Genomic DNA, 18,018 nt, shown 5'->3' with positions numbered 1-18,018 from the left:
ACGTGTTTTAAAAGGACTAAACATCAACCAAAGAGTCGCCATGTTAATAACTGTAACCCAAAAAAGGCTCAAATATATGCATGTGATTTATGTGCACAGACTTTTGAATACAAATGTCGCCTTGTTAAACACATGAAGAAACATACATCTGACAGTGAAAATATCTGTCCAAACTGTGAAAAAATGTTTAGAAGAATAGATCAATTCAACCTTCATAAAAACCTTTGCGAAGACTTTTCCAGAGGAGTTAGAATCACCATGTCCTTCATTGAACTTTCACGTTGAAAGTCTGATTAGTAATACCCTTGAAATAAGCAACGTTGATGTTGTTGATGCTAATGTTGCTGGTCACTGACCCAATTAAGTTGATGTCCTTACGTAGTTTTGGTGACCATACAGATTGGGCATACTCGAGATGAGGCCGGACAAAGGTTGTGTACAGAGTGAAGAAAGTTTTAAGGCTAAGGTCTTCGAAACCTCTTCTGATGACTCCTAGAATGGAATTAGCTTTTTTCACTTGTTTTGATATTTGTTCTTCAAAGGATAAGTCAGAGTCTATCAGAACACCGAGATCTTTTTCAACGAAAACATGTTCAAGTTGTTCACCTCTAAGTGAATAAGGGTGAGCGTGGACAATATTCCAATATTTACCGAGAGTGAGAACGTGGCACTTATCTGGGTGAAATCTTAATAGTCAATCATTTGACCACTTTTCAAGTTTGTGTATGTCTTGTTGAATAGCCAATGAGTCCTCAATCGAGTTGATTTCTCTGAAAATCTTCGTGTCGTCAGCAAATAGGAGAATCGAAGACAGCACATTGTCAGGGAGGTCGTTGATGTAGATAACGAAGAGAAGTAGTCCCAAAACATTTCCTTGGGGAATACCACTGATAACATCATCCGTCTTAGATCGAGTTTTGTTAACCTTAACCAATTGTTTTCTGTCAGTCAGAAAAGACTCTACCCATCTCAAGATGTTTCCAGATACTCCATATCCTTTCAGCTTTTTAAGTAGACGGCGATAGGGAACAATATCAAAAGCTTTCGCAAAATTGAAATATATAGTGTCAACAACACTTCCGTTAGCTATACTTTCACAGCACTTGTCCAAATAATTTAGGAGTTGTGTGACGGTGGAGCGGCGACTAATGAAACCGTATTGCTTGTTGGTTAGAAGCTTTTCGTCAGTTGGATGCTTCGTAATGTGCTTTCTTATAAATGATTCCATTAACTTACAGACTACTGAAGTCAAACTAACAGGTCTGTAATTTATCGCAAGGTTTTGGGCACCCTTGTTTTTATAAATTGGAGTCACATGTGCCATCTTCCAATCTTTTGGTATTGTTCCCTCAGACAAGGTCTTATTCATGATGATAGACAGGGGTTCAGCTAGATGGTCAATCAGTTCAACTAACATTTTCGGGTGTATATCATCCGGACCGAAGGATTTACTCACGTCCAGCAATTTTATCTGTTTTCTCACCATATCTTCTGTTATGATGATGTTCTCAACTTGGATCTCCGTTCGTGTAGGAAAGTCGGGAATCGTTCCTGGGGGCTCTACTTTCTTGAACGATTCCCAAAGATCTTCCACTGATTTATTCACGGATGCATTTTTAAAACCTTCTTTCCATTCCCTCAACGTCGGGTCATTTTTCATTAATTTGAAATTGGCCGAAGCATAGATGAACCTTGTTTGCGTAGGTTTGGAGTATGCGTAGCAAACGAAATTGAAAGCCAACGAACTATGGTCACTTTTTCCTAGTGGTCTTAGGTAGTCGAGATTCCTAATTTGGTTTTCTTCGCCTGTTAAGATCAAGTCGATGAGGGATGGGTCATCAGTTCCTCTACATCGAGTTGGTTCATTAACATGTTGATGGAGATATGCGTCTCTCAAAGCATTTAAGAATTTCTCTTCTTTGCTATCCTCCAGATGCGGGGTGGTCCAGTTTTCCCAATTGATTGTTGGAAAGTTGAAATCACCGAACAAACATTTGTGCGAATATTTCTTGTTTAATGCAATGAACTTGATCAATAAGTTTAGGTTGTTGTTGTTTTCGTTGGAGGACGTAGATCTAGTTGGGCTTCGATAAATGCATGCAACAGCGAGCAAATCTTTTCCTGATAGTTGTACTTCAATCATGCAAACTTCATTGAAAGTCACTGGAGGCTTGATATCGATTACCAAGTGTTTAATTGATATATGGACAAATATGACAATGCCACGCCCTTGATCTGTATCTAGGTTAACTTGGCTAGCGATTTTGTAGTCATCGAATTCATATTCATGTAGCTCCTTCAAGGCGCCTGCTTTTGCCTTAGCTTCGCAGATTGCAATTATATGGGGCTTTTCTTCCCGGGCCATGGACTGTAATTCTTTTTCTTAAACGATGTTAACTGATCTGGATTTGTATAAAGAATCTTCATATTTTTTATTATATGTTTTGGAGCGGTTTTTGCCCCTATTCTTTGACGATGTTTGTCTCTGTTAGGTTTTCGGAGAAGGAGACTATTCTTCTCTGTTGGTGATTTCTTCATCGATGATTTTTTCTTGAGTGGCACCATCTTGATACTGAACCCGTTTTTTGAATTACCACGGACGCGATATATTCCTGATGTTGGAGATTTTGCTGCATTCAATTCTTTAGCTTCGATAGACAATTGGTGCACTTTCTTACGCAAATCAGGCGTAAGGTCTTCAGTGATGCTCACTCCAGAAAACTTTTCATTTCCTTTAAGAGCAGGTAAATTTCCGAGAAGATTGAATTTCTCGTCTTCGCTTGATAGACAGATCAAGATTGGACGTTTCCTGTCGGTTGAGGTCTTACCCAATCGAGTAACACGCTTGACTGTTACATTTGAATGTGTTTCTTTGATGAGATCGTCCACCCAGCTCTTGTCCATGTATCTTGTTCAGGTACTCCATGGACAATGACATTGGAGACACGTTTTTGTTTATTTGTTTCTTCTGCATCTTCTTCTCGTAGAGCTTCTCTAATAACCTCCTTGATGGAGGTGTTAGAGTCGTCTAATAAAGGGTCTTTAACTGCTTTAGCATAAGACTGCTTTACCACAGTCATTTGGTTTTCAACGCTCAAGAGTGTCGCTTTGATCTCGTCAATAATCGACGCCTTCATGGTTGCACCAAGCTCAGTGATCTCTTTTTGGATCTTGGCTGTTATTACTGACATCTTGGAGCGTAACAGTGTACCTAAAATGATTCGGTTCAAATCCGATAATTGTAGCACTCAGTACAAATGCAAATGGATGTTCAGGTTCTGCAGCAATCTTTCAAAAGAGGTCAACACTAAAATCATCTCATATTATGGAGTTTCTGGGCATGGAAAGGGATTGGTTGATGTCATGAGCGCATTTGGGGTTAAATCACCTCTTACTAGAGCCGTACTCTCGGATAATCTTCAATATAGTTGTGCTGATGATATCCATTCATTTTTGATAAACCACTCTCTCAATGACAAAGCTAAATTCTATACAGTCCTTGAGCCAGAAGAAATAAAAAAATTCAAAATTGATGAAAATCCCTTAGTAATCAAAGATTGCAGGAAACAGCTCATGATCTGCTTTTCACCTGATGGCTCAGTTCAGACAAGGCTAAATATTTGCTCGTGTGACTCTTGCTTGGAAGGCAATTTTGTGACCTGCACATTTGAAAAGGGTCAGGTAATTGTCGCTGGTAATGACGATGATGAAACAGATAGTGAATTCGAGTTTGATTATGATGATGAAACTGTTGAGCCTGAAGACATTACAGAGTCGTACGAGTTGAGGTCTGAAAGTGTAATAAGTGTGGTTTCGAAAGACACAACAATGGCATTGTATTTCTCCTCAAATTCTTTGGAGCTCTTTTACTTGTGTAAAGTGCTGGATTTCAGAATTGCCCAAGTGGATATGATTGATGATAACAGGCACGTTGTTCAAAAAGGATCACGATATATTGAATGTCAGTATTATCAAAAACTAAAGGAAACAAGATCTGAAGTAAAATACAAGCTACTTCCCAAAAAGGTTTATGCATATCCAGCACAAGTCCTCTCGCCACTAGTCAACTTTGATATGATGAAAAATAGTTTGTCCATTGAGGAGTATCAATGGCTTTCAGATAGCTTGTAGTTTTTTGTGACATTTAATTTATTAATAATATTTATTAGGTAATAAAATTAGCAAAATGTTCAAAAGAATTTGAATATAATTATGTTCTATATCTACCATTACAGTATGAATAATATTTCTACTGAATTGGTAGAATTTAAAAGCTATATGAGTGATAATAGAATGACGTAATGTTACTGTAAAATTGTATTTGATTGGTCAAAACGAAATTGAAAATAAATATGGCGGGCTTGCTGTGTGAAAAGAAATGAAGAACAACAAATTCAGGTACAGTAGGCCATCAAAACGTTTCACTTCTTTACAAAATTGAAAAGGACCTACCACCTGATAGAGCTTTTCAAACTGAGCGAAGAGATGTATTACATCAAAGTCTCAACTTTCCTAGATCGAAAGTTCCCTTTTAGTGGAAATTTCCCTCATTATCTGCACAGTTTATGCTAAATTATATTGAAATTTGACAAACAAAACCGGTCATAACTTTTGATCTAGGAAAGTTGAGACTTTGATGTAAAAGTTTATTCACCGACACTTTGTAATTTTGATGTATTTTTGAAACAATAGCAGTCAACTGGCCACGGTCTATGGGTATCCAGTATAGCTCATTCATCCCGCAGTGTGGGCTTTTAGGTTGTTCGTTTGTTCGTTCTGGTGGATTTCTGCCTGCTGTCTATTTCTTTCTTACCGTCTTATAAGCGTTCCATGCACTAACCTTACGAAAACTAGCTATAATTGTAGTACGCACACACATACAGCACTGGGTGAATGGGGGATATCCACACCACACCTCTCTTGTTGGATGAGATTTGCTTTTGTGGCAGATAGATTTTTTGTGTGTACATTAACAGGCCCCAGACGATCTCAATCGAACGGAATCGACAATCAAACCAGTCGAACCAAATCGAAAGCAATCGACCAATTGAAATTCGATTGTCGAACGCAGTTGAATCTCAATCGAACGTCAAAATTCTGGGTAATATTCGATTGGTTCGATTGTTGTTCGACTGGTTCGATCGTCGATTCCGTTCAATTGAGATTGTCTGGCGTTATTCTTACAGCTTCCCAACATCTAAGCAAGCTCTCAAACATCACAAGCCGAATGAAATTACTTTTGATTTCCCGTAGAAATTATGCGATGAACAATCCGGGGGTCAATGAATCGACAATCTAACGCAATCGAACATCAATCGAGCGCAATATCGAATATCAATCGAACACAATCGAATATCAATCGAATCTGAAAATTGCAGTAATATTTGATTGAGATTCGATTGCGTTCGGCAATAGACCTTTTTTCAAAGAGGACGTCCTGTTGAATAATTATGTAGTCCAGCCATAAAAACAATGATAGAGCCATGCATAATTACTGTATCATGCATATTGTAATAATTATGCATGGTTTTATCATTGTTTTTCTGCTGGACTACATAATTATTCAACAGGGTGGCCTCTTTGAAAAAAGGTCTATTGAATTTCAACTGGTCGATTGCGTTCGATTTGGTTCGACTGGTTCGAACATCAATTCTGTCCGATTGAGATCGTCTGGACAGGCGCTGTGGTATAGAAGTCATTGACCTCTTGGTAACCTGATAACAGCTGTTCATAATTTTCTTACGTGCACGGTAAACCTCTGAAGGCACTTGAAAATTATAAATCTGAGGAAAATAGTCCTCCCGCGGAAAATTTTACAACAAGAATCTTGTTGTGCGCCAGAAAGTCAAAAACTGATACGGCACCCTATTCGTAAACACAATCACGCAACTTTGTTGTCATCCCCAGTCCTTTTAGACGAACGCGGTCCTTACGATTTTGAGATACCATATTCGTCAGATTGTATGTTTTCACCCATCCCTTTAGAGCTTCAGCGTGGTGGGCAGAAAACAATCACAATCTGATCTCAGGTTACCTCTTGGTTGCTGCACAGGTAGCCTGGGGGGCACTTATAGCTTTTTGATAGACTGGATGGCACTGATAAGTGGCCTGGGGTAATTTGGCAGGCTTTATTTTTTAGCTTTGCTTGAGGTGGTAGCAAATCTGTGCCACTAGATCCAGTCCCTTTTTAGAGAAAAACAAACAGAAAAACATGACCAATGAACCATTTTTATCAAATCTTGGAGGTATTTTCATGTTTTTATTATAGTTTTATAAACTTTGATGGGGTTTTAGAATAAGATTGATTGTTTTGTTGTTTTCATAGATTTTTTGAAAACGAACGTAAAAAAATTCAAGATGGCTGAATTCCCATAGTCTACTTAGCTAGACTCAGCGCCATCAAAATCATCAGGAAGCAAAGTTTAGTCAGAAGAAGGCTCTAGTCTACTGCACAGGTGACTGAGGTTCGATTCCCACTCGCAGGGCTCACTTGTGGCATGAGTGAACGAACCTTCGCGCCTGGATCAACCCATGCCATGTGAGGGGAATTGGGTCAGTCCAAGGTGATGACACTGGGCGCTCATTGAAACCTTTAATAGTTGCAAAAATAGGCCTTAAAGCCTCCTGTCTGCAACTCAACCAAATAGAAATAGAAATATATATATAGGTTTGCAATTGCTGACGTATTGGATGGGTGGAATTTGCTAGATGGTAATTTGGCTGGATGGGATGGGCTGTTTGAATAGCAATTCGAATGGGTGGATGGATATCTGGCTGGGTGGGGAGAGTTGAGCTGGTGGGTTTATCAACGAAGCGGGATCAACATGGATTGACAGACATGTGGTGGCGGTGGATGGGGTCAGTCAGGTCAGTCAATTTATTTTTCGCAATCCATGGCATGTGGCTTGGATTGGCTGCTGGGTGGATAGGGATCACCTGAGTGGATGGGGATTGGGCTAGGAGGATTGGAATTTGGCCTTGTGGATTGGGACCACCTGGGTGGATTGGGGGGTGTCTGGGTAGATGGGGATAGGGTTTGGCTGGGTGAATGGACTTGATGGCATTGCATGCGTTGATGGCATTGCGCTGGACAAATAGGGATCACCTGGATGGATTGAATCACCCATGCGGATGGGATAATTTTGCATGGTGGATAGGATCAGCTGGGTGAATAGGAATCGCTTGGGTAAATGGAATCACTTGGGATGGATTTGCTGGGAGGATGGAATTACCCGGATGGATGGGATTTTCTGTGCAGCAGATGGCATTTGGTCAGGTAGATGGGGTTTGCTGGGTGAATAGGATTGGATGAGCTTAAGATTGCATTTGACTGAGTTGGACCTTTTAAATTTTGATCAATTTATTTAATCATAGCTTTTTTTAGCTTCAAGTTTATCGTATAAAATTAAATAAAAATGGCCGAATCAATAGAAGATATATGGAAAGAACTTCAGGGTAAAAAAGAGCCTAAGGAAGAGTTGAAAAAAGAATTATTGGATAATCTATTTGATCCTCTGATGCCACTAAGAAAAAAATCTAAAGGCAAAACATTATATGGTGATAGAGACCCAAAGAAAAAAAGGTATCCCCGCAAAAAGACATCAAGGAAAGGTAAGTATCAAACCTTTATGGTTTACTTTTCTGTTAACGTTATTTAAAACCTTTAAAGCAAACAACATTTTGTCGCAAAGTTACTTTGTTCTTTTAAGATTAAAATCTACTAATTTTCCAATTTCCAGGAAATACTGCAAATATGGATGTTTTTGAATCTGGAAGTGAATTTATTATTGACGATAATGATCAGGATCAGGGTTGCAGTGATTCCAATGATGTTACCAATGATGAAGATGGTAAATATATCATTTTTCTAAAATGAAAACTTTTTCTTTGACATTGCTTTTTGAATATGTTAATCAAAATACGACCTACCAAAATTGATTTACCAGAAAGTAATTTCATATTCAAGTTAACTTTTTATAAAAATTTAAGTTAAATTTTTCATCAAAATCGATTTTTTATTAGTTTTAATAGACATTTTGGATGAGGCGAAAGAATTGCTTGGCCCTGTTAAAAAGCGAACTTGGGGACAAAGAATAGAAAATTCGGAAAGTAATTGGTTTGCAGCTAGAGAATATTTGCTTGAAGAACTGGTCAAAAGAGAGGAACGACCATCATCGCTATGCTATAAATGTTTTAAAGCTGAAGCTACAATAAAATGTGTTACCTGCTCTCCTTTTTTACTGCTCTGTCCTGATTGTGACTTCGACTTTCATCAATCAATCATCTTCCACGATCGTCAATGGTTCAACGGTTATTTCAAGCCACTGAAACCAGATGAGCATATTAAAGATGGTGAAATAATCACAATACGTAAACCTTTTTTTTACTCTTACTGCATAGGATTTGGAAGATTAGAACTAGAAATAAACATTTTATTCTTCTTTCTTTTGCTGAAAATGTTGAAAATCTGAGAATTGTTGATATTTTTTAGCTAAACCAATGCTGTTATTTAAAGATTGTGTCTCATGCGGTCATCTTTGTGATAACTGTGAAATAAGAACAATGAACGCTCAAATAGCTGTCATTACAACTAGAGGTAATCTTTACAATCATTTAGATACTTCAATATTTAGCTCAGATATTGTTTTTTACTATAAAAAACCCATGTGAATATCAGTGTTGCTAAAATTAAAAAGAATCATGTTTAGAGAGTGAAACTTATAAAAGCTAAGTGCATGTTATGCACTTTTTGTTTTAAGATAGATACCCCTTTTTATTTTTTATTTTTCTTCGTTTTGCTACTTTTTTTCTAACAACATCATTATTATTAATAGAATTAGAAGATACTCTCAAAATTTCTTTCTTTAAGGACGTTTTGATTTAAACAAATACACCCGTATTTGTTGCTGTTGTGGTGAACATACAAACCCTTTCCAAATCAGAACATTGATTCAAAACGGTTTTTGGCCAACTACTCTGAACTATGCGCGCAGACTATTGTCAATGAAGAATGTTTCAAGCTTTGGGACAGATTTTCCAAACGCATGCCTGGTTCATCACTACAAAGTTTTCTAAGAAGTCTTTCTGATATATCCATTTCAAATGGCAGGGTTTGTTCTTTTTTAAAGATTGTTTTGGGTTTAATTCATCTGGCATTAAATGGCCTATCAATTAATCTTGTGCTTTTGTGAAATAAAAATAGTAGGTTCTACGCCTTAGAGAGCAACGTGCTCTCCGTGTAGTTCAAGTGTTAGCTATGCACCATGGTATCTGTGTGTCGCGAATACAGATCCGGTGATGTCTGGAGAGCTCTGCGCTTCCTACTCGAAAAAAAATAGGAAGAAGAAATGGTAAAGTTCCTATCTTTAAGAAGAATCTTTTATGTCTCACCTATTGCTCACCTTTTATAATTGTTCTGAAACTCAAATACGCCACCTCAAACAAAACAAATTACACTATGATCAGAAATGGAAGAATCAAATTGACTCCAGTTACTGTTCTACTCTTTGTTTACTTTGTTTTTAGAATGGTACAATCAATGCTAATACTTTCGTACAGGTGTATAGGGAATATAACTTTGCACAGTATGAAATTGAAAAACGCCTGTCATTTTCTTGGTTTGACTGTCCTGCTTGCGGAGATCAACAGCATTCCTGTCACGTGGACGGAAACTGCAAGCTTTATCGTTATAAAACATCGGAGAAGTTAGTATCTTTTTTCCTGTTTTCCCTGTCACTCGTTTTCATAAAAATATACCGGCAACAAATTACTGAACTAAATAAAAAGGATTTATACAGCATTTAGAAAATGATATTTTTATGATATATGTTTAACTCAAAAACAATTTTGCTCATAATTGAACTACTTGTAATATTTTTTTCTCATAATTTAGACTTGTATCAAATTCTTACTATGGTGACATTTTCATTGCCAAAAATCAACATGTAGATGACCTTTTGGAAGAACTGAACTACAATCCAAAACGGGTACTTTAAATAAGTTTTAATGATTGTAAAGTCTGATACTTTTAAACCAGAGGAACTTAACTATCAATTGGTTGTTGGCTCATATCTCTGTATTGTATTTCTTTAGAACTCAGAACCTGTCCATTGTGGTGGAAGTATTTTGAAAGCAGCTCAAAATGTTTCTAGGAAAAAAGCATCATTGGATGAAACTGGTTTCGAATATTGTGTATGCAGACATGGTGTTGCACAGCGCGCGGTGTTAATATGTATAGGGGAGAGATTTTAGGCTATGCCTACTACTTGCAAAAGGGAATCATGGTTGACAACAATGTAAAGTTTATGTGGTATGATGTTATCTGTAAATATTGGGCATGGCTAGAATCACACGACCCATTCATTAAGGAAGATATGAACCCTGCCCTATCGGTTCTGCATGGTAAAATGCATCAAATGCTTTGTCAGGTTTGATTTTATTTAATTTACCATAAATTTTCATATTTTCTTATTTGGGCGAGAATTTATTTCAGCGAGTCGCCAATTGTTTTAATCGGTGAGTCATGGAATTTTTTAATTTTGGTGAGTCCTTATTTAGTGCTCGCCATCAAAATTACTATTCTATAGGTATATAAATTGAAATTTTAGGTATAATTTTTTACGGGCAGTCACAAAAAGTTGATATGATAACAATTGCTTACTTTTTTATTCCTCAGGTTAAATATGGTGGTAGGTGGCAGACAGGTGCTGCTTTAACAAGTGGAGAGGAAGCTGAGCAAGTCAATAGTTATTTGTCCAGATTGACAAACACTACAAAATACATGCTTCCACAAAGTATGTATAGAATTAGACATTTTAACGATTTTGTAAGACAATGATGACATTTATTTTTCTAATGATTTAGGTAGCATTTTTAACGAATTTTTTCTTATGTAATTATGATTCTTTATTCAAAGATCGAGACGATACCATAACTGAGTTTGCTATGGATTGGAACGGACGCAAAATTCGAAATCTGGCAATGACACTTGTCCAAAGATATAAAAAAGTATGAAGTAGTCAGTGTTCTCTGAGATAATATTTTTGATTAGTACTTTCTCAAACATCAAATTATAATCAATTCGTTTTATCAAACTTGAACCATCCTTGTGTTTTGCGCTTTACTACATTTGAGGAAATTCGAAATGTTTAATTACTGTTTTCTATCTATTTCAGGTTCAAAAAGAATTAGGAAAAATATCTAAACCCACAAACTTCGATGAACTTGAACAGAAGAAACAGGATTTTATTTTAACTACTCAAGGTTTGTAATTTTTCAAACAAATAAAAAAAGTGCACTATTTCTGCCTATTCTTTTTAAAAGCAACGTAAAAAACCTTTATAATGTTTTAGAATACGCTAAAAAAGGAGAAGGAGATGAAAAAGAAAAACTAATGGAAGAAATAGCAAAGATCAGATTCGAAGTTGCAATGAGAAGTGCCATGATTGGTAAATTTGCCGGTATGTATGCAACGCCCTACTGGGTACGGGTTTTACAACAACTGTGCGGTAATAGTTACTAATAGAGCTTTTACTCGTTTTCAGTCTATATTTTCGCCAAAACTTTACCAGTGACGTCTTTGATGTAAAATAAATATGTCTCTCTCTCTTTTTGTTTGAACAAAATTCAATGGCATAAATTGAATAAATTGTCTTTAACTTTCGTTTTTCATTATTAGCATCGAGTAAACAAAGAACAAAGCTTAGACGTAAAAATACTAACGACAACGAAAAAGCCGATAAACTTGAGGCGAAATTGAAAGAAATCTTTGGAAACAGTGACAGTTGGAAAGAACACTTAGAGAAGACAGAACAAAACAATTTTCTACCATATTTGAGTTGTGAGGAGAGAAAGAAATGTTCGTATATAGCTATCGGGAAAGTGTTGGAAGATGAATTGTACGAAAGCATTCACGACCATTTAGACCAAGATCCACAAGGAAACAATCAAGAGAGGTTATTTAAATTACATTTTATAATTTCAATCTTTTTGGATGGTACTTTAAAGCCGTAAAATATTATTGATAATAAGCTAAATAGCATAATAAAATATTAATTTCAACCAGGATCGCTGTGTATCAACTACTGAAGCTTTTGTTCAACAGCAACATTATCTACTTTTTAGAGTTGCTCAAGTCACCTGTCCTTCTGATAGTTTGACTGTTGACACCGCACATGTTATAATATTGTTTTACAAATTCGCAGGCCACTGTGCTGACACATGGGCCTCTATGAATCGCTCATACATTTTGGGTTAATTATTTACATTGTTAATATAGACAGGTATGCAACAATAGTGACACTTTCAATCATATTCAAACTTTTTAGCTTTCCAGGCCACACTAAGGGTCTCTTTAAATTCTTCCACTGAGGATGAGTTGACTACTTTAGAAGGCAAACTATTCCACTGCTTAATACCCCGATAGTATAGGGAGTTACTCTGTGGACCGCGAACACCATCGTTCCCAAAGATTACTACTAATTCAGAGTCGTGCGTTCTCTCCCTCGCTGGTTAAATTTCTTAGGGATGCAAGATTTGTCATAGTAGTTTAGATGTTTAAAGATCTCAACCATGTCACTTACCTCGCGTCTGTATTTTAGACTAGTTATTCCGATTCTTTGCATTCGATTTTCATAGCTTAGCTGTCCACATGTCTCAACTGTTTTAGATGCGCGTCGCTGAACACCTTCTATCAATCTCGCGTGTTTTTTCAGTTTTGGTGACCAGATAACCTGGGCGTATTCTAAGTGTGGTCTGACAAATGTTACGTACAGTTTTCGAAACAGTTCTGGAGTGAGGTACGTGAAGGTCCGCCTGATAAGACCAGCCATTGAATTAGCTTTTTTCACCTGATTTGATATGTGTTGGTCAAAGGAGAGATTCTTATCGCTGATAACACCAAGATCTTTTTCGAATGATACACGTTCAAGAATTTTATCCCCTAGTGTGTATTCGTGTACATGTTTGATATTATTTGGCTTTCCTAGGGTTAGCACATGACATTTGTTAGGATGAAAAGTTAATAGCCATGTTTCGGACCACTTTTGTAGTTGGTTAATATCGTTTTGTATTACTAGTGCATCCTCAACTGATTCCACTTTATTGACGAGTTTGGTGTCGTCAGCAAAAAGGAATAGTTTTGACTTAACGGATTCTGGTAGATCGTTGATATAGAGAACGAAAAGGGTAGGCCCTAGGACACTACCTTGAGGTACTCCACTGAGCACTGCTTTTTGCACCGATTCAACTCCGTTTACTTTGACAATCTGGGATCGATCCTTCAGGAAGTCTGTGATCCATTCAAGCAACTTGTTTTTTATCCCATATGCTTCCAGTTTGATTAGGAGACGTTGATGAGGAACTGAGTCGAATGCTTTTGCAAAGTCAAAGTATATTGCGTCTACGGCTTTACCGTTTCCAATATCTTCGGTGCAAGCATCTAGGTAGTTTAGTAATTGTGTTACAGTTGACCGGCGGTTGTTGTTTACTAGATAGTAATTTCTCTTGATCAAGATATGTCATAATATGGGTTTTGAGAATCTTTTCCATTATTCGGCAAACTATAGATGTTAAACTGATTGGACGATAATTTTCTGCTATGTTTTTGTTTCCTTTTTTATAGACAGGTGATACGTTTGCAAGTTTCCAGTCCTTCGGAAGACAACTCTCATTGAAAAATTTTGTCATTATCAGAATGACTTTAAATTCTATGGCTATTTCACAATTAAAAATGAGCTTGATAGATATCAATACAGCAAAGCCAACTACCAGTTTATGAGATCTCATCTAAGCCATATCAATTGGTCTATCGAATTCATCCAAAAGTCGATTGAATTAGATGTGAATGAGAGTTGGGACCTATTCCTAAAACAAATGATCGAGCTCCGAAACCTCTATGTGCCACTTACCCACAATAAGAACAACCTGTCAAATCAAAGGAGGAAAGGGAAGCATCCCTTAGATCCAAAAATTTGTCAGATAATTAAAGAGAAACGTAAGGCGCATAGAAAATGGATCATCTCACTTCAAAACGACGACACTGAAAGACGTAGAAGGGAGTACGTAAGATGGCGCAACGCCGCTAATAGAGCCCTGACTAGCTCCAAGAGAGAGTTCGAAAAAAAGATCAGCGAACAATCAAAAACAAATCCAAAAAGATTCTGGAAATATGTACGCATCAATCTGAAAGCAAGAACGGGAATACATCCTCTCCTCGAAAACCCTAATAATGAAAATTCGATCAAATATGATGACAAAAGTAAAGCCAACATACTCCAGAGCCAATTCTGTAGTGTCTTTACACATGAGCCACTTGAACAACTCCCTGAATTCCATTCCAGGACGGATAAAGAAGTAGAGATAAATATACTAACTGAAACCATAAAAAAGGAACTCAAGGCGTTAAATCCAAACAAATCCATGGGGCCAGATGAACTTCACCCAAGGATGCTGAAGGAGCTCGCTGAATATATTGCAGAACCGCTTTTTCTAATAATGACAAAATCTCTCAACGAAAGTTGTCTCCCAAACGACTGGAAGCATGCTAATGTATCACCTGTTTACAAAAAAGGAAACAAAAATATAGCGGAAAACTACCGTCTGATTAGCCTGACATCCATTGTGTGTCGAATGATGGAAAAGATTCTTAAAACACATATTATGTCGCATCTAGAGCAAGAGAAACTACTTTCTAACAAGCAACATGGTTTTATCAATCGCCGATCAACAGTAACACAACTGCTAAACTATCTAGATGTGTGTACCGAAGACATTGCTAACGGTAAAGCTGTTGACGCAGTATACTTTGACTTTGCAAAGGCATTCGACTCAGTTCCCCACCAAAGGCTCTTAATCAAATTAGAAGCCTACGGAATAAGAAATAAGTTGCTTGAATGGATCAGATACTTCCTGAAGGATCGATTTCAGATAGTTAAAGTAAATGGAGTTGAATCCGAAAAACAATTAGTTCTTAGTGGAGTACCCCAAGGTAGTGTCCTAGGGCCTACCCTTTTCGTTCTATACATCAACGATTTACCAGATTCAATTAAATCACAACTCTTTCTATTTGCTGACGACACTAAACTTGTCAATAAAGTAGAATCAATTGAAGATGCACTTATAATCCAGGAGGACATCGATCGACTACAGCAATGGTCAGATACGTGGCTTTTAAAATTTCATCCCGACAAATGTCATGTACTAACGTTAGGTAAGCCGAATATAATTAAACATGTACATCAATACACACTCGGAGGAAATTTACTGAAACATGTACAATTCGAAAAGGATCTCGAGTTATCTTTGACGAAAATCTCTCATTCGACCAACATATATCAAACCAAGTAAAAAAGGCAAACTCAATGGCTGGTCTAATTAGAAGAACCTTCACGTATCTCACTCCTGAATTATTCCGTAAACTTTACATAACATTTGTCACGCCCCACCTAGAATATGCGAAACTGAAAAAACACAAAAAACTTATAGAAGGTGTTCAGCGGCGCGCTACAAAAACGGTTGAAACATGTGGACGACTATGTTATGAAAGCAGACTACAAAGAATTGGAATCCCAAGTCTAAAACATAGGCGCGCGGTAAGTGATATGGTTGAGATCTTTAAACATTTAAATCACTATGAAAAATCGTGTGTTCCTAAGAAATTTAACCAACGAATAAGACCAATGAGAACACATAATTCTGAGCTGGTAAGAATTTTCGGGAACGATGGTGTCCGTGGACCACAGAGCAACTCCCTTTACTATCGGGGCATTGAACAGTGGAATAGCCTACCTGAAAAAGTAGTTAAATCATCCACAATACAAGAGTTTAAAGAAAACCTCGGCCTAGCTTGGAAAGAGAAAATGTTTGAGTATGATTGAAACTGTCACTATTGTTGCATATCTGTTTGAAGTTAACCTTTGTAATAAACCAAACCAATGTATGAGCGATTTATAGAGGCCCGTGTGCTTGCACGGTGGCCTGGAAATCTGTAAAACATTATTATTAGTATTATTATTATCAGGAAAATCGGTTCTGCGATGTATTCGGCAAGCTCCTTGAGCATCCTTGGGTGAAGCTCATCTGGGCCGAGTGATTTATTTGGATTTAACTTTTTTAGTTCTGTCCTTATAGTTTCAGTGAGTATGTTGATCTCAACTTCTTTATCCGTCCTAGAATCAAATTCAGGGAGCTCCTCGAGTGGCTCACGTGTAAAAACACTACAGAATTGGTTCTGGAGGATGTCAGCTTTACTTTTATCGTCATACTTAATGGAGTTTTCGTCATTTGGATTCTCAAGCAGAGGGTGGATTCCAGTTCTTGCCTTAAGGTTACTACGTATGTATTTCCAGAATCTTTTTGGGTTTGTTTTGGACTGTTCGCTGATCTTTTTCTCGAATTCTCTTTTGGATCGAGTCAGGGCTCTTTTGGCGATATTACGGCTTGTTACATACTCTCTTCTATATCTTTCAGTGTCTTCATCATGTAGAGAGTTGATCCATTTTCTATGTGCTTTTCGTTTCTCATTAATTAGGTAACAAGTGTTTGAATTTAATGGGCATTTGCCTTTTTTGATCTTATTTGACAAGTCTTTGTTTTTATTGTTAGAAGTTGGCACATAAAGGTTTCGGAGCTCGATCATTTGCTTTAGGAACAGGTCCCAGCTCTCATTTACATTTAATTCTACTGACCGCTGGATGAAGTTGGTGGACCAGTTTATTTGGCTCAGATGGGTTCGCATTAGGTGGTAGTTAGCTGTGTTATATTGATATCTATTTAGTTCATCCTTGAGAGTGAAGTAGCCATAAAATTTAAAAAAGAGGACACTATGATCACTGAGATGGAGTGGGGCAAGATATTTTATCTCAGAGACTTGGTTTTCTTCCCCTGTAAGGATGAGATCGAGTGTCGATGGCCTATCGGTTCCACGTCGGCGTGTTGGTTCGAGGACATGTTGGTATAAGAAAGAGTCTCTAAGAACATCGAGAAATCTTTCCTCGTTGCTATCTTCTTCGCATGGGGAAGACCAATGTTTCCAATCGATCTTTCCGTAGTTAAAGTCTCCTACAAGACATAGGTGAGTGTATTTTGGGTTTAAGCAGAGATCTTTTATGAGCTTATTCATGTTCTTGTTATTTTCATCGTAGTCGTTTGTATCGGTTTTGGTCGGGCTTCTATAAAAGCAGCCAAATAACATTGTGTCTTTGTTCTGCATTGCTATTTCTATCAGGCAGACCTCTTCAAATCGAATTTTTGTTTCTATTTGTAGGATAAGGTGTTCAATGGAGTTGTGAACTAGTATTATAATTCCTCTTCTTTTTTTCATTCCAATATTTGTTTTATATGGTGTGGAGTAATTTTCGAAAGAGTAGTCTTGATCTTTTCTCTCGGAGACTCGTTTGGTGTTTACCTCAGTGATGGCAATTATATGTGGTTGTTCTGCGATTACCGTTTTTAACAGTTCATTTTTCTTTTTACTTGTCATTTGGTCAGCGTTTGTGTAAATTATCCTAAGTTCTCTAATTGTTGGGGTTGTTTCTGTAGGTTTGTTCATGTTTTGGTTTGATGGGTTTTCATTTGAGCTATCGTCGTTATCATTTTTGTTTGGCCTTATTGGCTGGTTGGGTTGTTGTCTGTTACGTTGGTTTGGCTGTTGTTTAGTGTCGTTTTTTTGTAAACCTTCTTTAGGTCGAATCCGTTTTTTTGAGGATCCTCGGACTCTCCAAATGAACTCATTCGTGGTGAGATTACGATTTAGGTCTTTAGCCTGCTGGGACAGTTCTTTATAGCATTCGCGGTCGGATCTACAGAGGTCTTCCGTGATGTTTATGCCCTTATACTTTTCGTTTCCCTTTAGTGACGGGAGATTTCCCATTAGCTTATCTTTATCTTCCTCACTATTGAGGCATATCAATAGTGGACGGTTGGGCTTCTTCCCTATTCTAAAAACTTTCTTTATCTTAGAGGTGACATGAAGATCTTTTACTAATTGTTCACTCCATTCACGGTCCCTAGTATGATTGG

At 37.3% G+C, this 18,018-nt stretch overlaps 1 protein-coding gene across 1 annotated transcript; it reads left to right on the top strand.

Moving 5' to 3' along the window:
- The first annotated feature begins 5,580 nt into the window (after positions 1–5,580).
- LOC136821922 (uncharacterized) lies at positions 5,581–9,075 on the top strand. Its single transcript, XM_067078141.1, has 5 exons — positions 5,581–7,611; positions 7,740–7,850; positions 8,023–8,370; positions 8,492–8,596; positions 8,870–9,075. The coding sequence occupies exons 1-5, from the start codon at positions 7,416–7,418 to the stop codon at positions 9,073–9,075; spliced, it is 966 nt and encodes a 321-aa protein (XP_066934242.1). The 5' UTR covers positions 5,581–7,415.
- Positions 9,076–18,018: the final 8,943 nt, after the last annotated feature.

Source organism: Clytia hemisphaerica, unplaced genomic scaffold, assembly GCF_902728285.1.
Source record: "Clytia hemisphaerica strain Z4C2 unplaced genomic scaffold, Clytia hemisphaerica genome assembly, whole genome shotgun sequence".
Taxonomy (NCBI): domain Eukaryota; kingdom Metazoa; phylum Cnidaria; class Hydrozoa; order Leptothecata; family Clytiidae; genus Clytia; species Clytia hemisphaerica.
This window is presented reverse-complemented; position numbering and strand designations above follow the sequence as displayed.

Coding starts and splice junctions, on each gene's coding strand:
- LOC136821922 (XM_067078141.1), top strand. CDS start 7,416: ATGGCCGAATCAATAGAAGATATATGGAAAGAACTTCAGGGTAAAAAA. Junction 7,851..8,022: donor TGTTACCAATGATGAAGATG/GTAAATATATCA, acceptor ATTTTTTATTAG/TTTTAATAGACATTTTGGAT. Junction 8,597..8,869: donor AGCTGTCATTACAACTAGAG/GTAATCTTTACA, acceptor TCTTTCTTTAAG/GACGTTTTGATTTAAACAAA.